The 24399-nt window shown below is 39.6% G+C and overlaps 1 protein-coding gene across 1 annotated transcript in view; it reads right to left on the reverse strand.

Annotated features, from left to right (window-relative positions):
- Top2a (DNA topoisomerase II alpha) overlaps nt 1-23771 on the reverse strand; it is a 31346-nt gene extending 7575 nt beyond the window's left edge. Inside the window, exons 1-27 of the mRNA XM_050156607.1 lie at nt 23635-23771; nt 22461-22613; nt 22029-22119; nt 21226-21289; nt 19089-19234; nt 18211-18308; nt 17807-18019; nt 15441-15614; nt 15211-15312; nt 14965-15102; nt 12695-12833; nt 10513-10670; nt 9946-10071; nt 9531-9641; nt 9296-9401; nt 9092-9201; nt 8779-8871; nt 7776-7890; nt 7550-7671; nt 6949-7097; nt 4634-4865; nt 4342-4476; nt 4023-4223; nt 3194-3389; nt 768-859; nt 417-569; nt 214-297 (exon numbers count right to left, since the gene is read on the reverse strand). Of these exons, the coding sequence (XP_050012564.1) occupies nt 214-297; nt 417-569; nt 768-859; nt 3194-3389; nt 4023-4223; nt 4342-4476; nt 4634-4865; nt 6949-7097; nt 7550-7671; nt 7776-7890; nt 8779-8871; nt 9092-9201; nt 9296-9401; nt 9531-9641; nt 9946-10071; nt 10513-10670; nt 12695-12833; nt 14965-15102; nt 15211-15312; nt 15441-15614; nt 17807-18019; nt 18211-18308; nt 19089-19234; nt 21226-21289; nt 22029-22119; nt 22461-22613; nt 23635-23655 (3522 nt within the window). The 5' untranslated portion in view covers nt 23656-23771. The remainder of the gene's footprint in view (nt 1-213; nt 298-416; nt 570-767; nt 860-3193; nt 3390-4022; nt 4224-4341; nt 4477-4633; nt 4866-6948; nt 7098-7549; nt 7672-7775; nt 7891-8778; nt 8872-9091; nt 9202-9295; nt 9402-9530; nt 9642-9945; nt 10072-10512; nt 10671-12694; nt 12834-14964; nt 15103-15210; nt 15313-15440; nt 15615-17806; nt 18020-18210; nt 18309-19088; nt 19235-21225; nt 21290-22028; nt 22120-22460; nt 22614-23634) is intronic.
- Nucleotides 23772-24399: the final 628 nt, after the last annotated feature.

Raw genomic sequence — 24399 nt, forward strand, 5'->3', positions numbered from 1 at the left:
GAGGATGAGTTCAGATCTTAGCACCCACACTGTAACTGTGGCTCCAGGGGACTGGCCCCGTTGGCCTTTGTGAGCACCTGCACTTACCCACACCCCTCAACACACAAACACATAAGAAAAATAAATACTTAAGAGTGAACATGCTGCTAGCTTGTAAATATTAATATAAGTATTAATGTAAGTATAATTAATATAAATTTTATAAACACATACCTCCAGTTCTTCAATAAAAACAGCCAGATCCTCCTTCCACAAATCTGATGGACTCTTTTTCTTTAATGTGTTGAGCTCTTGTTCCTTCATAAGATTACAAAAAATTGAGGTAGTAAATATGTACAAATAGTATTTTTACACACAACAGTTTTTCCCATCAAAACAATATTAACTGTTGACCATATCATTCTTCTACAACTGACCTTTTCATCTCTTTGTTTGCACAGCTCATCCTTCTTTTCCTTGGTTAGATACCAGAGGGGCATATCCAGAAGGTAGTTGAAAGTTGGTCCAGAGTCTGCCGTGGAGTCGCTGTTTTCATTGTCACTTTCTTCATTTTCTTCTTCATCTGGAACCTAAAAGACAAATTAAAATGTAGAACATGAAACAAACATATAGAGTCCTTGATTATTTTTTTTACTTGTGACCTCTAGAAATGCAAAAAAACAGATTTTACATTTTTTAATTAAAAAATTTTCCCCCATTTTATCTTTGTGTATGGTGCTCTGCCTGCACGTGTGCCGTAGCCAATAGATAAACAGTAACGAAATTACCTTTTGCTGAGCTTCTTTCCAGGCTTTCACAGGATCAGAATCATATCCTCTCTGAATTAGAACTTTAATTAACTCTTTTTTAGGTTTATTTTCTATTGGAAAAAAAAAAAGAGGGAGAGATAGCTTTGAACAAGATTTTAAAAAAGAATAAAGTGTTTCTACATCAAGTCACAAGATTAAATTGGAAAATTTGAGCCAGGTGGTTGTGCACGCCTTTAATTCACACTCTGGAGACAAAGACAGGCAGTTGTGAGTTCAAGGCCTAATCTACAAGAGTTCCAGGAGAGCCAGGGATACATAGAGAAAGCCTGTCTTGAAACACCAAAACCAAACAAACCCAAATCCACATAACAGGAAATTCAGCTGTCTATGTTTTGCCTCAATTTCTGTGAAGCAAGACAAAGGTGAATTACCTGGGGATTTTTTAGATATAGATGAGGCTGAAATCTATATAACTGTCAAAGACCACAAAAAGAATTAGAGCCTCCACCTCTGAAGAGTCTGTGACTCAATTATTCTGTATTCTGGCTTTTATTGCAATGTTTCATTGATTTAAAGCTCTAGCAGTCTCCTCAAAGCTCGATGCTCTTAATCACCACAGCACACGACCTCTTTCAATGTCTGCTGTATTCAGTTATGCTTTGAGGGACAGTCAAAGTCACTACCAATATAATTTTGGAGTACCACTCTTTCTTCAATTTAACTTGACATGAGTTATGTTGTTTTTTTTTTTTTTCTTCCCCTTTTTGAGCTAGGGTCTCTCCATGTAGCCCTGGCTGTCCTGAAACTCCCTCTGTAGACCTGCCTGCCTCTGCCTCTTGAGTGCTGGGATTAGAGGTGTGTGCCACCACTGCCCAACCTAGGCTTTACTTATTTATAAAGATTTACTTATTTACTTTGTATACAGTGCATGCCTGCCTGCAAGCCATAAGGGGACATCAGATCTCATTATAAATGGTTGTGAGCCACCATATGGTGGCTGGGAATTGAACTCAGGACCTGAGCCATCTCTCCAGCACCCTTCTAGCCCAGGTTTAACTATTCTGTGCAGGACAGAAGGCATCAGATCTCTTGGGACTGGAGTTATGGATGGTAATGAACTACCATGTGGGTGCTGGGAACTGAACCTGGGTTCTCTGTAAGAGCAACAAGTGTTATAACCACTTAGCCATCTCTCCAACTTAGATTATACATTCAGACCCTCAATATTCACTCTGTAAGAAGATTGGGCTATTCCAAGCAGCCAAATAACCCCCCTTTTTCTTTTTTCCATTCTAGTCATGCCCAGTATCATTCATTTTAGCCTTGCCTGAATCAAAATAGCATCTATCAAATAAGTTGGCTGATATGCTAAAGCTTTTTTAAAAACAGATCCCTCTTTTTTAATATTTATTTATTTATTATGTATACAATATTCTATCTATGTGTATGCCTACAGGCCAGAAGAGGGCACCAGACCCCATTACAGATGGTTGTGAGCCACCATGTGGTTGCTGGGAATTGAACTCAGAACCTTTGGAAGAGCAGGCAATACTCTTAACCTCTGTGCCATCTCTCCAGCCCTATGCTAAAGCTTTTAAGTAGGTATGAAAACAAACATTATTAAGCTATGAGAAAATTAGTCTTATCACCAGTAACTGGTGCTATTATATTTTGGGACTTCCTATAACTTTTTAATATTGCTGGCTTTCATCAGGTGGTAATGGTGTGTACTGTTACACAGAGAAACCCTGCCTTAAGAAATTATTGCTGGCTTTCTTAGTTGGTTATGCTAGAGTTGAGCTACATCTTCTAAGCTCTATTCTTATACCTCATTTAGTCAAGACTCCTTTCTTTCTTTAAACCCTGCTAATTGCTTATAGAATTTTCAATATAACAAAATGTAAAACAAACATCCCTAAGATTTGCCTCTTTTTCAGTCTTCTTTTCTTTAAAAGGCATTTATAACCTTATTCATTTTAAGATCAGACCAGTGTCTCTTCTTGTGATCAATTAGTAAAATAAGGTCTTTTTCTCAGACAAGGTCCCATGTATGGGCTGGTTTAAAATCCACCATGTAGCTGAGGACAGCCTTGAGCTCCCTGTCCCTAGTGCTGGGATAACAATGTGCTCCACCACAGAAAGTTGATGCAGTTGCTGTGGTCAGACCTAGGACCCTGTGGATGTCAGGAAGGCATTCTACCACTCTGAGCTACACCCCAGCACCACACAAGGTCTTTTAGTTCTCTAGTCTTCCTATCTAAACATTCAGTCTTGATTTCTTTAGATGATCAGTCTAGGGTGTGGGGGTGAGGCTAATACAGAGTACATGCTTAGCAAGTACAAGGCTCTGAATGTGAGCCCCAGAATCACTAAAACTCTACAAACAATAAACGATCTAGGAAAAGCTACCCCACACTGTAAATATTTAGTAGACATTTACATACCGATGATTATTTTGCCGTCTATTTTCTCTAATATAAAACGAGCTTGATTATTCAGTTTAGCAGATTCTGCACCAAGCATTCCTAGAAGCCATTCTTTTCTTAATCCATAATATTTAAGCCTGAGCTCAAAGAAGTCCTTTAGAATATCCACCACAGTATCATATTTCTTTAAGCAACCTACATGGTCAAAAAGCACCTGGAAAAGAATAAAAGATTCAATAAATTGGATAACTTTTATAAAAGTTACCTGATATACCTTTAAAAAAATGATTTATTTAACTTTATTTTATATGCATTGGTGTAAAGGTGTCAGATCCCCTGGGACTGGATTCTCAAATAGCTGAGAGCTGCCATATGGGTGCTGGGAATTGAACCCGGGTCCTCTGGAAGAGCAATCAGTGCTCCTAACCGCTGAGCCATCTCTCCAGCCCCCCTGATATACCTTTTAAAAATCAATTATTAATTAAAAAATATTTTACATAAATGGATGTTTGCTTGCATGTTTGTATTACAACATGTGCTTGAAGCACTATCCCATGGAGGCCAGAGGGGACCCTGAATCGCTCAGAACTGAGTTACATAGTTGTGAACTGCTATGTAGTTGCTGAGAACTGAACCCAGGTCCAATGAACAAACACTAATTTCTCTTAAGTCCTGAGCCATCTTTCCAGCCTTTCTTTCTGAGACAGGGTTTGACTATACAAGCCTAAGATAGCTCTGGAATTCACTGTGATCCTTCTGTCTCTGGAATGCGAGGACTATCAGAGGGGACCAACATACCTAAAAATATTAGATTTGAAAGATGTAACTCTTACAAAATAAGACATACCATTGAGTTGCAAGTGAGGCTAGTCTGCAGTTTGAAGACTTTGTGTAGTCCCACTCTTTCTGCCTCTGCCAATTTCTCTTCAGTCATCTTTATGACAAACTTCACAGTGGTGTCTGTATGGTATTCCCTATAATCTGTTATAAGAGGCGGTGTCTTCTCAGTGCCATTCAACATGGGTTCTAGAACTTGTTCTTTGTAAGTCTAAAAACCAAAAACAAAACACAGTAATCCTTTTGTAAGGAGTCCCTTGTTGAATAGTCAATACCAACTGTTGTTGGCTTCTTTCACCTGAAAAACCAAGAAATAAACAGTTACTTACCTGGGTCCATGTTCTGATGGGAAGCTCTGAGATTTCAATGGTTGTGGAATTCAGAATTGCTACTTCTCCACTAATCACATACTGATTTGAAGCCAGTTCTTCAATAGTACCTTTGAAATTCTTGTAACTTGGGAGCTAAATTAACAACAAAAAAGGTTTCTAAATGGTAAATCACAAATATGTTCAAACAAATCCAAAGTATAAAATAAATCTTGTACCTGTATAATCTTTACTGTAGAATTTACTCAACTATGCCTGAGGAAAAACAAAGTTCCTAACCCAGAATACTTACCATGGGCAGAGGCTCTTCTCCATCCAACAGTCGTCTGATATTATTTACGACTTCACGGACATCAAAATTGGGGATTTTGCAGGACCACCCGGTACCAATTCCTTCGGCGCCATTTATCAGCACCATAGGTATAATAGGAATGTACCATTCAGGCTCAACACGTTGGTTGTCATCATATAAAAACTTCAATGTGTGATCATCTTTTGGTGGAAATAACAACCGAGTCAAAGGGCTAAAGAAAGCAAAGAATATCATTAGTAAAATGGCCACGACACTTCTCACATTCAGTTGGGCATGGTGGCACAAAGCAGAGACAGCAGGCAGGTCTATGTGAGTTCCAGGCCCATCAAGGAGCATAGTGAGACCTTGCTCCAAACCCAAACAAAAGTCTGTCAAGCTCATGATTTAGTACAGGTAGATAGATAATGAACAGGTATTCAGTAGGGCAGAATTCTAAAAAAAGAAAATTATTAAAATGATTACTTGGGGCACAAAGAAATGAGTGCTGTAGCAACACATCTATAATCCTGGTACTTAGGGATGCAGTGAGAGGAGATTTTGTGTGAGGCTTATTTTGGATATATATGAAGACTGCTTCAAAGAATCCAAATCAAAACCAAACCAAATAAAAAGAGTGCTGGACTGTGCTGACAGCTCAATCTATATGCTAGCACAAGGACCTGAGTTTTAAACCTAGAATAACCCAAGTAAAAATAATGAGTGCCCAGCAGATGAAGACAGGTGGACTCCTGGGGAGAGGTGCTGCCTTAAAAACAAGAAACGGGGTGGACACCACCCAAGTTCACCCATACATGCATATATATGCACAAAAGAATGCTGAAGTGGGTAGGGTGTTAGAAAACAGCAACAGAAAGTGTTAAGATGCAAGGCATGAGGCATATGCCTCTGGAAAGCTAACACAGAGGATTACTTCAGGTCAGGAGCTAGCTCAACCTGGATAACATATTTTAAAAAGACCTGCTGAGTATAGCTTATAGTTATTTCCAGCACTCAAGAGGCAAAGGCAAAAGAAAAAAAAAAAAAAAAAAAAAAAAGAGGCAAAGGCAGGTGGATCTCCATGAGTTGAGTTCAAGGCCAGCCTGGTCTACATAGTGAGTTCCAGAATAAGATGGTCTCAAATAATATAAACAAACAAATAAAAGAACTATTGCTTTTTTATTATCTTTTATGAGTAGGTATATATGTATGTGTATGCACTTGTGTAAAAGTCAGAGGACAAATTCAAGTGCCATTCCTCAGGAGCCATCTACAAGTTTGTTTTTTGAGACAGCATCTCTCACTAATTTGAAGCTCCACAGGTCTAGGCTGGCTTACTAGCAAATCCCCAGGAAGGAATCCAGTGTTGGGATTACAAATGTGTGCCATTACGTCCCCTTTTAATAAAAATAATTTTATGTGTACAGTTGTTTTATTAGCATGTACGTTTGTGTACTGTGTTTGGCTCAAGGAGGTCAGTAGAGGCACTGGATCCCTCAGAACTGTAGTTACAGACATTCGTGAGTCAACATGTGGATGCTGGAAATGGAACATCTTCTTGGAAGAGCAGCAAGTGCTCTTAACTCCTGTGCCACCTCTTCAGTCCCTACACTTGACATCTCCCCACCCCCCACCGGACCACTACCCGCCAGACTTTCCCTGAGTAACCCCGGATGTCCTGGAATAGAGCTCGGTCTGCTTCTGCCTCCCAAGTGCTGGGATTAAAGGCGTGTGCCACTACTGTCCAGCTCTGACATTTTCTTAAAATTTTGAGTTCTGGATTGAACTCAGATCTACATTTGTTTAGCAGGCACTTTACTGACGAGGCTAATCTCTGTCCAGGACTTGGTTTTGGAGGAAGTGTGTGTGTATATACTTTTTTGGATTGGAAGTGGCTTTTCTGAGACAGATGCTCACTCTGTAAATTGAGATTGGCAGCAAACTCAAGATGTTCCTCCTTTTGCCTCCTGAGTTACAGGGACTATAGGCTTGCAACACCATGCCCAGCTGGAATTGATTAGGATACTAATTAGTGAGAGGGCAGTCAGACATAATTTATTTGCTCATTTGAGAAAGGAGTGTAGTTAGTGGGTCTTAGGTAGGCCAGTATTTAGGGTGGGAAAGAGGGTAAGAACACAGAACCAAGAAAGTGAACAGAGAATCAGAGTAGTTGTCCAAATATTTCCAGGACAATGATTAATAACTGCTCAGTGTTGTTGCAAAAGTGGCTGGAAACTGACTATAACATTGAATGTTTAATACTTTGGTTTCATATTGCTTCAAAACTGGCAATGTCAAGTCACTAAAAGCAAACTCACCTAAGCATAGTAAAGATGTATCGAGGACTAGCCGAATCCTTGCCACCATGCAGCCTGGTACCAAACTGACCAATGGGTTGCAAGAGGTTCAAATTATTACTGCCCACAAAATTCTGAGCCAAATTGATAATGGTCATCATCAGTGACATCTGTGGAGGGAAGAGACAAATCATTAATCTAATCCAAAGATGAAGATAAATGTGTGCCTGTGTGTTCACTATCACAACTAATTCACACAATAATCCTCTCAGTTTTAAGATTTAAATATTTATAATGATGTTTTCAAGAGAAATAGATGGCAGAAATGGTGTCCAAACATAAGACTTCTAGGTGTCTAAATTTTATTACCATACAGTAATACTAAATCTTACTTAAAAATTTATGAATGTAACTTTACAGACAAGTATTCCTAATAGGAATGTTATTTCTAGAAATAGAACTATTAGTCAAAAGGTCAATCATATTTAGTTTTGAAATATTTAACAAATCGTTCTCTATCATGGATATAACAGTTTACACTTACATGAAATATGTTTAGAGAGTAACTTTCAATTATTTCTGCATTAAGGCATTCTAGAAGTGTTAAAGATTGTGGGTTTACCTCACCATGGTGATAAGAGGACATTTCTGCCACTGACCCAGCTAACTGGGCAACCTTCACTTCTCGCTTGTCATTCCGTTTGAAACAAGTAAACAAAACCTTTCTCTGCCCTGGTTTCAAACCTTTAAAATGAAAGGGCAATCAATCATTAGCATTTTTAATTTAGCAATTTCTAAGCACAAATCATCATTTTACGTTAAAAACAGACAAAAGCATTGGTGCTTACCATCTACCATAGATGGAATAGATCTTTCATTATCAGAATTTGAGAACAGGATAAGTTCCTTGTTTATGAAGTCATTATAGGTCAGGTAAGTAGTGGTTTGTCCATACAAATAATCCTAAGGGGTCCAAGACAGTATTAGATGATCTGGTTGAAAATAAAGTACTAGACTTAACCATGCCTAATACAAAAATATAAACAATTAGAGATATCATTTGTCTGATAATTCTTCAGTCCTTGAAAAAACGATAGGTGAGCCAGGCAGTGGAGGCGCATGCCTTTAATCCTAGTACTTGGGAATGTGAGACAGGCAGATATTTGTGAGTTCAAGGCCAGCCTGCTCTATAGAGCAAGTTCCACAACAGGCAAGCCACACAGAGAAACCCTGTCTTGAAAAATAAACAATCAAAAAGGAAAAACAATAGGTATATGAGGTTGCTGTTTAAATAACTTTGCAGTGTATAAAATATTAAACATTTTTTTTGTTAGGGGAGGGGAGTAGTACAGAGAATTAAACTCCAGGCTTTCTATACACCAAGCACTCAATCTCAGCTGTTGCTCCAGTCTTTAGTTTATTTTTTTTGGAGACTCATTGTGCAGCCCAGCCTAGCTGCTGGTCATTCACTTCATACTACAAAGGCACATACTTTTACAGATGACTGATTGCATACTAACTGTTTACAGCAGCATCAGCATAAACATTTGAGAAATGCCTTGTCACATAACTTTAAGACTATACTGTTGGGTGGTAGTGGTGCAAGCTTCTAATCCCAGCACTAAGGAGAAGCTATGAGTTTCAGGACTATACAGAGAAACCCTGTCTTGAATAGCCCCCCCCCCAATATCATAAGAATTTTTTCAGTGCTTTCATACATAGTCTTATAGGATCACTACTGTATACTATAGTTATTACATCAAACTTTTAATTAAAAATACTATTAAATAATTTCAATTTGATATAGCATCAATTCTAAAGTTATTTAGTGGGACAGATTAAAATTCTTACCTCAGGAAGACCAAGTAATTTCCGCTGTCGTCTGTCTTCCATGAAATGAGTTAACCATTCCTTTCGATCATCGACCTGTTTCTTACTAAAGGCCTATGGATTAGAAGGTGGAAAAAGTCACTGGTGCTTATTGGTTCCAAATCTTTTTCATACAAACAAACATCAAAAGTCCTGGTTTTTCAAATACCTAGTTCTTTCAGAAACATTTTATTTCATAAAACACTCTTCGATGGAAACTTAACAGGTGTAATGGACCAGCCTAGCAGTGACTTCTGAAAGCAGAATGTATATGTACAGCATGATTCACACTCACCAGGCTGATTGCAGCATCATCTTCAGGCCCAGAGTATTTGAATTGAATACGATGTCTTTTCATATCTGCAAAATATTCCTTAGCTTCCTTTGACGTGCTGGTCCCCAAACCTATAGAAGTAAACAAAACAGGTAAGTTACCCCCATTTAGCCTCATACAACACATAACAAAACCGAGAATTTGTAGGCAGGCTTTATCACAAACCTTTGTAATATTTGACTTTCCATTTCTTATGATTTGGAGTAGAACTCTTCCATTCTTCAAACTCAGGAAGACTATAGAATGCCAATTCTTGCTTGTTTTTAGACACCTATAGTAAAAAACACATCGCTATGGCTTTACACATTGTATACTCTCTATATAACACATCTAGAATTACAGTTCCATCAGTGCTGAACATGGGCCTTAAGAGTCTTGATGCATCCCAGAACGTGTATACCTTTACAATGGGAGTAATAAATTCCTCTAGAAAACGATGTCGCAGAAGAGAGGGCCAGTTGTGATGGATAAAATTGATCAGTAAGCCTTTGATATGGGAACCATCTTGGTCCTGTAAATATTTGAAAAGCCAAAGAGCAAAGAACTGTTTAGAAATAAAATTATGACTGATTTGGCAATTTCTCAAAACTTCTTCTGTGCAAGTTTAAAAAAGCCTATTCAAAGTAAACTTACTTCTCTTGTAATGTAATTTATTATGTCAGCACATCTGCTCGGATGTCCATTAGAGATAATGAGTCAGCTCTTTTTATGACAGTAAAGTAATATAACATAGGACCTGCTTAGTGCTATGTGCTTGTAGGTGGACAGCTGAGCCCACACATTTGATATCAGTTTAAAAATCTAAAATAGCTGACCTGATCTGTCATAATCATTATCTTCCCATAACGAAGAGTTTTCAATGAATCTTCATCTTCATAGTTTTTCTTGTACTGAAGACCCACAATCTTGATGATATTGTTAATTTCAGCATTTTCCATGATCTGAAACACATTGGAAAAGAACAAAGAGATATAATTACGTATGTTGCCTCAGCATTTAGAATTATTACTTACACGTTGAAAAATCAGGCCCGTTATGATAAAACTTCAAAGTATCTAAACTCCCATTTCTCATTCTCTCTTTCTGTGTGTAAGTGTGTATGCTACTAGGGATAGAGACCACGGATATGTACATCGCAAGCATGCTAAATTTGTTCAAATAACAGTCTAAAATATATTTTAAAATGCCCAGTGAGTGAGGACATGATATACAAGAATGGATTCCTGTATTATAAACTAGATTTAGATCCCATTCCCTCCCCCACAGCACTTTTGCAGTGCTGGGGATTAAACATTGGGCCTTATGCGCACCACACAAGTGCTGCACTGAGTTATACTCTATCGGCTCTACATTAGGATTACAACAATAGCATTACAGCCTACCTGTTTATGAGAAGCTTCTCGCACATTGAGTATTTTTCCTCTAAGAGGAAATACCCCATATTTGTCTCTTCCAACTACACCAAGACCTGAAACTGCCAGAGTTTTGGCTGAGTCTCCCTCAGTCAGGATAAGTGTACATTCAGTGGAATTTCGACTCCCTAAAACATAAATATACAAATTAACTTTAGTATATTAAAGCAAAATAATCCATAACAAATTATCTTAGGAGTAAAGTGGACCCAACAATTATGTGTATATACATGTATGAATGTTTTGCTCACATGTATGCATGTGTACCACAGATACCAGAATAAGGTATTGGAGCCCTGGAACTAGAGTTATGGATAATTATGAGCCACAATGTGGGTGCTGGGAATCTGAATCTAGGTCTTCTCCATTAGCAATAAGTGCTTTTAAGCAATGAACCAACTCTCCAACACTGCTCCCCCTAAAACATTATTTTACAGTTAAGGTTTATAGTAAATTAATACAGTAGTCCACCTTATGTATGCTTCACTTGAAAAAAAAATTTCTATTATTTTGAATTATGTGTCTGTATGGGTTTATGTGTGTGAGTACAGGTACCTGCAGAAGAAGACAGAGGCAGTGGCTTGCCCTGGAGCTGGAGTTAACAGATAGTTGCACCATCCAACATGCGCACTAGGAGCCTAACATGGGTCTCTACAAGAGCAGTACAGGAACTACACTGCCAACTCTCTAGGCCCGTGGTTTTACTTTGAACATTTTCAATTAACAATAGCCTAAGAATACTAAGTATAAAATTCAAGCCCAATTATCACAGCTCACGCCTGTAGTCCCAGCACTTTAGAGAATGAGATAAAGAGAATCATGAGTTCAAGACCAGTCTGGGTTATATAACACAATTATGTCTCAAAAATAAACTGAAATAGGGCCAGCTAGATATAGATAGCCCTTGCCTCCAAACCTGACAATCTGGGGCCCACATGGTAGAAAGAGAGAAACCATTATTTGTAAAATCATTCTCTGACCTTCACACCATATGCTGAACCACATCTACAAATTAAAATAAATTAAAAATATTTTTTAGAGGTTCAAGAAACAAACAATTCACTAGTTTTGTCTGATGTTTTAAAACTTCATGCAATCCCACCTTTGTTAAAAGTGCTCATACACTATTTGACTGTTAGTCATTAAACAGCTTTCTCAGTTATCAGATCATTTATCTTGAATGCAAATTCAAATAATCCTTATGTAGTAAACAAATGCAGCATCACAATGCTTGTATTATTCATATCTCTCATTATTTAACCATGGCTGGCCTAAAACTCACCATATAGGCCAGTCTGGCCTTGAATATAGAGATTTGTCTGCCTGTGTTAGAGATAAAGGCATGTCTGAACTTATTAAAATTTTTATGATATAACATTTCCAAAACCTTCATGGGATGAGTGTAGTACAATAAGACATAGTTATTATAGTACACGTGGCTTTAACTGTTCTACCAGTTACTCTGTGCTTTTATTATCAGTATAATCATAAGAGAAACAACACATAACAGGGTTTGGTATTATTATCCATGGTTCTGGTGTTTACTGAGGGTCTGGAAATATACCCCCTGCAGAGCACTATAATATCTCCTTTTTTGGGGGTGGGGTGGGATTGTGTGGTTATCAAGACAGAATTTCATTGTGTAACAGCCTGGCTGTCACAGAACTTACTCTGTAGACCAGGGTGGCCAGATCCACTTGCCTCTGCCTTCTGAGTGCTAGGATTAAAGGCATATGACACTAATGCCCGGCCTAATATCTTAATTCCTCATAATATTGAGGTTGCTGTTGAATATTCATTTGATATTAGACTGCAAATGCTTGTTAGGTAGATTACTGTACTTAAAATCATCTCAGTAGCATTTAAAATGCCTGAAATTAGAAATAACCTATTCAACAAAAAACTGGTTAATTTTTGAGACAGGGTTTCTCTGTGTAACAGTTCTGGCTATCCTGGAACTTGCTTTGTAGACCAGGCTGGCCTCAAACTCACAGAATAACTTTGTAAATGCACCTGCCTCTGCCTCCCAAGTGCTGGGATTAAAGGCATGTGCCACTACTGTCCGGCAGGAAACTGGTTAAACTTTTAAGAGTGCTATTTTGCTGCACATCCACATATGCTGCTGCTACTGAAGTAAACGTTAAATGTGTACCTGCATCGTTGGCGTCATCAAGTTTTGGGATTCCCTTGATTCTGTTATGCTTTACAGCTGAACACTTCTTGTTTAACTGGATTTGGGCCTTAAACTTCACCCAGTTTAGTATGCTTTCAACAATACCACAGCCAATTGCCTTCAAAACAGAAACAATCACATTAGCAAAGATTCAAGACAAATATAGAATGTATAAGCACCTAGAAAAATGAAATAACTCAAAAGAATTGTGATGTAGGTGGGTCTTCTATCTGTTGCTTTCACTGGTTAATTAATAAAGAATATTGCTTGGCCTGATAGGTCAGAATACAGGTAGGCGGGGAAGACAGAACAGAATGCTGGGAGAAAGAAGGCAGTGGGGCAGACACCATGGAGCCAGCCATCAGGTCAGACATGCTGAATCTTTCCCGGTAAACCACCACCTTGTGGTGCTACACAGATTACTAAACATGGGTTAAAGCAAGATGTGAGAATTAGCCAATAAGAGGCTGAAACTAATGGGCCAGGCAGTGTTTAAATGAATAGAGTTTGTGTGTTATTATTTCCAGTGCTAAGCTAGCAGTGCGGGTCAAAAAGTAGGCCTGCTCGCCTCATCACTACAGAACTGGGTGTGGTGATCTAAACCTTTGATCCTAGCACCTGGGAGGCAGAGGCAGGTGGATTTCTAGGAGTTTAAGACCAGCCATGCTACCTAATAAGTTCTTATCTCAAAAACAACCAAAAACACAAAGCAAAAACAAAACAACAATAACAACAACAAAAACCCTCAAAAACAACATTTCTAGACTGGGTAGGATGTGCGTGACTTAGTAACCCTCGAATCTTTCCATGTTAGCTCCTTGTGGTGAGGAAGTTGGTTTCTCTAGGATCATTCATTCAATAGTTTTTATGGACTTATGTTATGCCAGGCATTGAGCTACTTGTTGGAAACACAGTGGTTAAAATAAGTTAGGACTAGAGAGATGGCTTAGTGGTTATAGGAGATTGTTGTGCATTACCTAAGTAAACAGCAGAGAGGAATAGCAGCTACATGAATTCCAGCCTTGGGGGAGGAGACATGGAATGATCTCTGGAGCAAAATTAGAGTACTTTTTTCCTAGGTACTTATATATTCTATACATAAGTGAGATTGGCCTATTGCCCAGCTCTAAGTTTAACTGCCTCATTCAATAAAGTAGAAGAGGGATCCAGGCAGGATGATTCCTAAGATAAACCTCAGGTTCCACATCCATGCACATCCCTCAAACAAGTGCCTACACTAACAAAACATGCATACCACATACACATGAAAATAGAAAAGAGAAAAGAAACCGAACATGTCATATCTGTGCCTTCATGTAGTTGAAGGTATTAATATGGAAGACAGAAATAAGATATTACAAGTGGGGGCTGGAGAGATGGCTAGAGGTTAAGAGCAATGGCTGTTCTTCCAAAGGACCCAGGTTCAATTCCTAGCACCCACATGGCAGCTCACAACTGTCTGTAACTCTCAGTTCTAAGGTACCTGATACCCTCATACAGATAAACATGCAGGCAAAGCACCAATGCACATACATAAATAAAAATTAAAAAAAAGTATAATTGAGAAGTTTGCTATGTAATAATAATAATAAAAGTTTAATATTAAACTGTAACCATCTTAGCTGAAGGAGTATATAAAGGTTTTTAACAGGCAAGGGAATTTGAATTTTTCCCCGAGTGGAAGATATTAAGGATTTCAAGCATGAAACCAGAAATGTCACTCAAGAGCACTGCAGAAGGGAAACCTGGAAAGAACAGGATGGTTAAAAACCTGTGGTGGTGGCGCACACCTTTAATCCCAGCACTCAGAAGGCAGAGGCAGGCAGATCTGTGAGTTCGAGTCCAGCTCTGGTATACAAGAGCTAGTTCCAGGACAGGCTCCAAAGCTACAGAGAAACCCTGTCTCAAAAAAACAAAACAAACAAACAAACAAACAAAAAGAAAACAAAACAAAAAACAAACAAACAACCTGTTACATTAATCTGAAGAGGCAGAGGCAGGCGGGATCTCTATCTAAGGAGTGAGGGTGCACTGCTTAACTCTAGCACTAGTCGGGTACAAGGCAGCAGGATCTTGAGTTAGAGGCCAGCCTGAGCTACAAAGCTAGACCCTGCTATAAAAACAACAAAACAAAGACTGAAAAGGTCTAAGGAAGTGTAGTGCAGCAGGCAATCTTTGTTTCTGCGGAGCTAAGGATAATAAGAAATAAGACAAGACATTTCTATTTTACTTTCCACGTAAGTACTCACAGCTTTGATGAATTTTTCACTTAATTGACATGTTGATCCAAAGCTCTTGGCTTGTAAAGTCATGTTTTCTTTTGTCTGAGAGTCAAAGGTTGGATTTTCAATCAAGCAATTTACAAAAATCCACATGTGATTTTTCACCTGTAATGAAAGTTGATACAGTCATCAAAATGTCTTATGCCTTGCCCCATCTTAGTGCTAGAGACTGAGCCTGAGATCTTGTAAATGCAAGGGAAGAGAATACTGTACCTGGTGTGCTTTCACGGCAACTCCACCCTTGTTCTTCTTCTTCACCACATCGACAAGTTTACTTACAATCTGATCAGCTACATAATCAACATGTCTGCCACCCTAGTGAAAAAATAGCATTTCAAAATGCCTCAGAATTATAATAGTAACTACAAACATACTTTAGACAAATGTTTAAATTCATTTTATATTATTTGGTAAGTAAATTAATGAGAACTCTCAAAAATTACCTTAGAAGTCGCAATGCTATTGACAAAGCTAATTTGCTGAAAGCCCTTTTCACTCATTGTTAAGCACACTTCCCACCGTGGGTTGACTTGTTCGTGTACTACTTTCAGTGCGTTCCCAGTTTCATCTACCTTATCCTTCAAATACATATCAACATAGCTGCGGAATCCTTTTACCTGCATAGAGATTAAAAAAGGAGTGTCAAAATAATGGGAAATTCAAACAAACAAACAAAACACAATGATGGAAAAGGGAATCAGTAACAGACTATGAGAGGACTGGAAAGATGGTTCAGTGATTAAGAGTACATGCTGCTCTTGCAGAGGACCAGCATTCAGGTCTCAGCACCCATAGAGGTTCACAACTATCTTTAACTCCAGTTCCAAGGGATCTGATGACCTCCTCTGATCTTACATACCATGCATACATAGGACACACACATACACATGCAAGCAAAACATTCACACATAAATAAATACATTTAATTTAAAGTTAAATAGAATATGAGGGTTCAAATCTTTTATTTTAAAAATTTAGCTTATGTGTATATGAGAAAGGGGCAGGGCAGGGAGAGAAAAATAGGGTATGCACATGGCTGAATTGTAGGAGTCAGTTCACTCCTATCAAAATGGGTTCTAGAGGATGGAACTCAGGTGCTGAGAGGCTTGCCTGGCCAGCATCTGTACCTGTTCAGCCACCTTGCTGGCTTAAAAAAAAAAAAAAAAAATCAAGTGGAGGAGTGTTAGCACAAGCCTTTAGTCCCAGTACTCAAAAGGCAGAGATAGGAGGATCTCTGTGAGTTTGAGGCCAGCCTGGTTTATAGAGCAAGTTCTAGGACAGCCAGGGCTACACAGAAAAATCCTGTCTTGAAAAACAAAAACCACCAACACCAAACCAATTCACCTGATGTAGTGATGAATGCTTTTAATCTCAGCTTTTGTGAAGTAGAGGCAGGCAGACCCCTGTGAGTTTCAGGGCAGCCAGAACTACATAGTGAGACCCTGTTTCAAAAAACAAAAACCAACCAAACAAAATCCCAAAACAAAAAATTGTGTGAGCCATCAAGATAGTTCAGCAGGTAAGTACACTTAAACTTCATAACCTGAGTTCCTGAATTCAATCCCTGGGACACACATGGTAGATGAAACTATTTGTATAAATTGTCCCAACCTCAACACACTTGCTGTGTCACGTGCTATGTGCACATGCACACACAAATAAATGCAAAAAAATCCTTTGTGTATATATGTGTTTACTCATGAGGTAAACTGGAGGCCAGAGGTTGACATCTGGATCATTTCTCCAACTCCAACTTAATTTTGAAATAGAATCTCCCTGAATCTGGAGCTCACCATTTTGGCCAGACCAGACGGCCAGTGAACTCCTTAGATCCACCTATCACTGTGCAGTCCTGTGGCTCCACGACTGGCTTTGTGTATCTGTATTGGAGACCTCACGCAGGCACAGCAAACACTTTACATACTGAGCTATCTCCCAGACTACAAAGATTTTTAAAAACTACTAAAATGATACCCATTGATAGGTTGAAAGAATGGTATTTAAGGAAGAGAACAAGCACAATTAAGGGCTGAAGAGATGCCTCAGCAGTTCAGAGCACTGGCTGTTCTTCAGAGGACCTGGATTTGATTTCCAGGACCCACATGATGGCTCACACTCTTCTGGCCTCCATAGGCACTGCATACATGTTGTACACATACATAGTCAAGGCAAAACACCCACATACATAAAAAATTTGAAAGAAATCTTTAGAAAAACTAAGTTTTTCTTCAAGAAAAGTCTTTCCTTCCAAACCTACAAGAGAAACCTTATCTTGAGTCCCCTCCCCCTCAAAAGAAAGTTCTTTTCTTTGCTTAGCATGGTGGTGCATGCCTTTAATCTTAGCACTTGGGAAGCAGAAATAGGAATCCCTCTGTAGGTACAGTCGTCTATATAGTGGAATTTTAGGTCAGTCAAGTTTATACAACAAGAGCCTGTCTCAAAAACAAAACAAAAAGCTTCCTTTACTAAGTTTAAAACAAGATGATCTGCCTGTGTGTGTGTGTGTGTTTGTGTCTGTGAAGGCACTTCCTTTAGTCCCAGCACTAGGGAGGCAGAGGCTGGTGGATCTCTGTGAGTTCAAGGTCAGCCTGGAATACAGAGTGAGTTGCAGGACAGCCAAAGCTACACAGAGAAATCCTATTTCGGGAAAAAAATGAAAAATAAGTAAAATAAATATGAGATGGTTTTCAAAAATTGTGCTACTCAAGTTTCTTTTCAGGAACTTATCCAAGAAGTTTTAAGAAAAATGTGGGTGGAAAACAATGATCAAAAATTCCTTTGCAGTCTTATTACCCAGAAAAATACTCACTGGCAACTTATTTCCATTAAGGAAGACTTTGACATCTTTAGTGGAACCAGCAATATCATATGCTCTTCTAACCATCAGTGCAACAATATCTTTATCCAGACTTTGCATTTTAAACTTAGATAAATCAGGTTGAAAGGTAATACATGTATAATCTTCTCCATTAAAGGGCTTGAGCTCCATGTCACCAGCTCTCCCCATGTTATCCATCCATGTCTATGGCAGTGAAGAACAGGAAAGATGAAAATGTCAATTCATTTTGCAAACAAACTATAAGGAAATAATTTAAGCATACGTAAAATAACTTTATGTGCCTTACAAACTGTTAAATTTAGTCAAATATTAATGCTATTATAAATGACTGTTCTATAATTTAAAGATATGTTACAAGATACCTATCTGCTTACCTGTTTGAACATTTTCTTGTATTCTTTACTGGCTGTTTCCACAGTAAATTTGGTGCTGAATATGTTACACAGTTTGGCTCCATAGCCATTTCGACCACCTGAGCAAGTAAATATAGAACACTACTTTATTATTCAACTGAGAGTCTTTTCGTTTTATTTACTTTTTGGGTGCTAGAATGGAACCTGGCCTTGCCCATGCCCAGGCCAGCAATCTACCACTCAAGCTTTCTTTAGTATTTTTGAGGTTTTATTCATTTTGTATTTGGGGATTTTGCCTGCATTTGCATGCAATGCCCACAGAGCTCAGAAAAGGTGTCTGACCTCCTCGGACTGGATAGAGTCACGGACAGTTGTGAAACATCATCCGGGAGCTGGGAATTAACCCTAGGTTCTTTGAAGAGCTGCAAAGCAGCAAGTGCTCTTAACAGAGTCTCCGCTTCCCAAGTGCTGGGATTAAAGGTGTATACCACCACTACCTAGTTCTCCTCAGTTTTCTTAGTTGCTGGCAGAACTAAGGAAGATAGGGTTTATTTTATCTATGAATCAATTACCTCCTATCTCTCTCTGTTTGAGACAGGGTTTCTCTGTGTAGCCCTGGCAGTCCTAGAACTCGCTCAGTAGACCAGGCTGGTCTCAAACTCTAAAATTTTTATTACACTTGTGTATGAGTGTCTTGCCACATGCATGCTTGGTTCCACAGAGGTTGGAAAAGGGCATCAGATCCCCTGGAACTGTAGGTGCCCACAACTGAACCTGGGTCTTCTGCAAGAGTAACCAACTCTCTGAATCACTGAGCCATACTTTTAATCCTCACACCACACACAGTTATTAAAAGATGTTTTTTCAGCAACAGACATTATTTTCTATCGATACTCTACCTGTTACTTTCTTTTCATCATCATCGTAGTTACTAGAGGTTAAGAGCTGTCCAAATATGAGAGCTGGGACATACATTTTCTCAACTTTGTGTTCAACAACAGGAATTCCTTTTCCATTATTCCATATACTAATTAAATTATTTTCTCTAAGAAAAAATAGAAAATTTTATTATACTATAAATTTTAAACTGTGCTTAACATTTGTAAATAAAATATATAAATCCATAAGCTTCAATTTCATTGTGACTCTATATATATCCCCTGAGAAGCTAGCTAGCATAGTTAATCTTTTCCACTATGCTTAGTTCCTAATATTCCTGAAATAGCATCCAGGGATGGAAAACAGAAACCTTTTCCAACACCTGGGTAGACACTGATAAAACATGAAATTTAAAAATATTAGTATAAACAAAAGAAAATAAATTGTTCTCATTTAAAAGGACAAAATCAGGAAATAATACCACTTTCAAAAGTATCATCTGTATATTTCTACTTTCCTTAGTTTTCCCACCCAATAAAAAATACTGAAAAACATTAAAAAGAAAAAATATTACCAATAATTAACTGTCTTATTTGCTATCAAAATGTTAGTCACTCAAGCGATGTCTTACAAAAGATTTTTATTTTAAATTATGTATATGTGTGTGTGCTTATTGCACATGAGTTCAAGTGCCCACATAGATCAGAGGCATTGGATCACCCCACCCCCAATGTGGGTACTGGCACCAAACTCAGGTCCTGTTGATCCAGCGCTCTAGCTCAGTTACTAGGACTTTTATCTTAGTTATTTAGGGTTCACACACACACACACACACACGCACGCACGCACGCACGCACGCACGCACGCACGCGCGCGTACCCACATATATATAATTGCTAAAATGGGACACAAATAATAATACTGGTTTAATCCATCTATAAAAATGTTAAAACTAGCTCAACATCTTTAAAAGATCGATATCAAGTCCTTATGTGCAATCAAGTGCGCAGTTATCATTAACCAACACCCACAAGAACTTTAAGCACAGTTTATGTCAGCACTGATCAGGCTAATAAAAAATGTTAAACAGGCATCCTGGTCACCCCACAAAGGAACATGAGCATTTAAAACCAGAAATGTAAACCCAAATTATTCTCTACTACCACCTGCTGGTTTTCTGTTTCAACAGCATCATCAGAAAAGGAAAAAATAAAGAAAAAACCCCTAAAAACCTTTTACATTTTTAGACGACTGATCAATTATTGGAAATGCTAGCTGAACCACTGCATTTAGGGATTAAGCATCATGTTTATAAATTACTTTAAAATGGTTCAGAGCAAATATAGAAATTTGTTTTGTTTTGCGACAGGGCCTCACCACGTAATTCTAATTGACCTGGAACTCAGAGATCTGTCTGACTCTTCCTTCTGTTGGAATGAAGGTGTATGCTATCACATGGCATTTGTTTTTCTGTAGTACTGTGGCTCAAACCATGGATTGTACATGTGCTACCACCAAGCTACACTCTCAGCCCTTTTATTAATTTAAAACTTTTATTTTGGGACATGGTCTCATTATATGCCTCAGCCTCCCAAGGAGCGAGGATTACAGATCTATATCACCAGGCCCAGGTAGAAAACTGTTGACGACACTGGGTATGGTGGGGCTCACCTTTAATCCCAGACTAGGGAAGCAGAGGCAGGCCAATCTCTGCATTTGGCCTGCATATCGAGATTACGTAGCACGTTCTCCCTTAGCAAGAGCTACACAGTGAGACCCTGTCTACAAACAAACAAAAGCCAACAGGAAACAAAACAAAACAACTAATAATTGTTAGTTTTAACTGTTGAGAACCCACAGGCTGTTCATTTTAGAACTCTGTCTCTGAACTTTTGCAAATTTTATTTTATTTTTTTTGAAGCAGGGTTTCTCTGTGTAGCTCTGGCTTTCCTGGAACTCACTTTGTAGTCAAGGTTGGCCTCCAACTCAGAGATTCGCCTGCCTCTGCCTCCCAAAAGTGCTGGGATTAAATGTATAACAAGTCAGCATGCCCAGCAGGAATCTTAATTTATAAAAAGCTATCTTCACTAGTAATCAAAGCAAATATAACAAATACTATGAGCTTTAGTAAACAGAAGGCTAGCACTTAGCACTTACGGATCAATTGTGACTCTAATACAAGACATTTTGGGGTCCCTTTGTTTGTTGTCTGCAGCATTAACTGTAAGAAAATGAGATACACACTTAGATGACAGTTAAGTGCTTTAAAAACCACATTAGCTCTATAATATAGAAAATAAACCCACAAATAACAAAGGAATAGCATTACCAAGGTGTTAGTCTACAGCAACTTTTCTGGAGACAGAATCACGTGCATTTCATGCTGACTTTGAACTTGCTACACAGTTAATAGCCTTGAACTTTTGATTTTACTGCATCTACCTCCCCAGTAATAGAATTACCACCTCACTGTTTTATTATAGCAATTTTAAAAATAATTGTTTATTTTTGTTTTCTGTGCATGTTTGTGTGAGAGTATCAGATCTTAGAGATACAGACAGTTGTGAGCTGCCATGCAGATGCTGGGTATTGAACCTGGATCCTCTGAAAAAGCAGTCAGTTCTCTTAACTACTAAGCCATCTCTCTATAGCCTTCTACTATAGCAACTTTTGTTCATAGAATTCTTTCCAGAGAAAAACTTAATTTTCTGAACTTTATATGACTTTCACTTTTTTTGAGGCAGGGTCTAGCTGCTCTAGAACTCACTGTGTAGACAGAGACCCGCCCACCTCTACCTCTAAGTGCTGGGATCAAGAGCATGAGCTGCCATATCCAGCCTGGCTGTCCTACTTTTGACAACTAATTACTTAAAGTAAGAGGAGCAGAGTCTACAGAGGGTTTGGTAAGAATGCTACTTAAGAATTTGACCAGCAGATCTTTTATAAAAATCCTTACTTACCTAGAATCTCATCGAAGATTTTATACAAACCAGGAACAAAAGTTACTTCCCTATAGTTAATGCCAACATCTTCATCATAAACCCACATTTGCTAAAAGAAAAAAAAAGTTATTTTTATTTATGTATTGTTTTATCATTAATAGCCTAGTCTTTCTTTTGAGATAATATCCCACTATGTAGCACTGGGTGGCCAAAAACTGGCTACATAGACCAGGCTAGTCTCAAGCTCAGAGATCTACCAGCTTCTGCCCCCGAGTGCTGAGATTAAAGGCATGCAGCAACATATCCAGGAATAAAGTCTTCTTAGATAAAGGTTGAAATATGTGTGTGTGTTTCTGCATGTGCACCAACCATAGGTCAGTTCCGTGACCCTCAGTGAGTGAAGTACAAAACACGAGCCTGAAAAAGCAGCCAACAACAGCTTGGTTTTACCTGGGTAACTAATTCCACAGAGCCAATGTAGGTATCTGGGCGGAGCAATATATGTTCCAATTGTGTTTTTTTCTGATAGATTCTTTCAATAGACAGTCTCTTCTTGGCATCTTCATTTTTCTTTTTGTTCATCTGCATATTTTCATTTACAGGCTAGTCATTGGGGGAAAAAAAAAGAAAACTGATTGCTTAACCATAACTTTATCAGAAATGATCAACAAAATACGCTAATGATGAACTCAATATGCTATCTCACAATTTGTCATCTGTTGGTGGGTCTGTAGTTTTAAACAAGCAATTCCATTACAATCCTTGTAACTAGGCTCTAAAGTGTTTGTGTGTGCAGAGAGGGAGATGGAGCCCGCGACGTGCCAGGCAAATGCTCTGACCTCTGAGTCAACCCCCCCCCCCCAGGCCTTTTTTGGTTGTTTGTCTTTAACTCAGGGTCCCATTAAGTAGCTTAAGCCATCCTCCTGCCTCCGTCTCCATTAAATAGCTTAAGCCATCCTCCGGCCTCCGTCTCCGGAGCAGCTGCCATCACAAGCGTGTCCCGCTAGGTCTGGCTAGCAGGTGTCCGTTTCCACAGGTATCTTATTTCTCAGATCGAATACGGGGAATTTCTTCCTTGAACAGTATTTTGACGTCAGAAATAAACTACACTCAGTTTCCTTTCAGCCAATGGGCAAATACCTACTGCGTGCCCGCAGAGTCCCGGGCAGACAACAGACGGTGTTGCCGGCTAGCACGGCCGGCCCGTGGCCACACTCACACCCTGAAACGGGACGTTTCCCGAGCCACACGGCCGGCCGGCCCCAGGGCAACTGTCACGCTCTGCACCTTCCGAGGTGCTGGCGGAGGAGAAACGAGGGCCACGGCGCTCAATCCCATGCCGCTCGGAAGTCACACCAGGGCCGTGGGAACACAGGACGACCACGGGACGGGTGGACCCTGCCCCGCGAACGAGCAAAACGCATGGCCCCTAGAAGGTCCGTGCGGACCCTAGCATCTCGTGAGGGGCTTCGCCCTGCCCGCGGTCCCCCGCGGCCCCCCGCGGCCGAGGCGACCCGGTGACGGGATGCCGCCCGGCCGGTCGCAGGCCTGCCCTCCGCCCTGGAGCTACGGATGCAGAGGCGGCGCCAAGGCCCCATCACCCAGGCCCACCCGCGAGCCGTACCTGCAGCGGAGATAACTCCATGGTGACGGTCCTGCAGGGGGGCTCGGGAGTCCCGAAAGCGACGAACTCAGAGGGGGGGAACGCGAGGCGACCCGCGACCGGACGCTGCTCCACAGACGCGCGGCGGTTAGGCTAGTGCTTTCCTACTTCATTTGAATCTCCGCCTAGCCCGCCCAAACCAGGGCAACCAATCACCGAGCCGCTCTCATTAGCGCCGTTTAGAGGAACCAATAGTGGACGGTCTTTCATTCATTGAAGAGGCCTGTTCGAATGGACCAATTAGGTAAGGGAGGCGGGAGAACCTTCAAAATGGACCAATAGTAGTTGTAGCGCAGACTGACAGGAAATCTGACCAATGAGAAAGGTCTATGTGCTCCGGACCGAGTACTCTGAAGAGAGAAAGCGCTACGGGAGAGCAAAGCTGTTTCCTCAGCTGTCCGCCTGAATGAAATGATGTAGAAACGGGTGTTCATTCTTTATCTCAGATTCGTTAAAATTACAGAAATTCTCCCTTAATCGTTATGTAGGCAGCGAGAGGAATGGGCATCCTTTTTTTTTTTTTTCTTGAGAAAACAGCGCGAGTTCTCGGTCATTTTGGTTAGAGCCGCGGCTCTCAATCTGTGGGTAGAGACCCCCTAGGGGTTGCATAGTGCATCTTTACATTACGATTCATAACAGTCTTAAAAATTACAGTTACGGAGTAGCAATGCAATCATTTTATAATTTTATGGTGTTGGGTCAGCACACATGAGGAACTGTGTTAAA

The sequence above is a fragment of the Alexandromys fortis genome, unplaced genomic scaffold, assembly GCF_014885135.2.
Source record: "Alexandromys fortis isolate MF-2015 unplaced genomic scaffold, M_Fortis_MF-2015_v1.1 scaffold_31, whole genome shotgun sequence".
Taxonomy (NCBI): domain Eukaryota; kingdom Metazoa; phylum Chordata; class Mammalia; order Rodentia; family Cricetidae; genus Alexandromys; species Alexandromys fortis.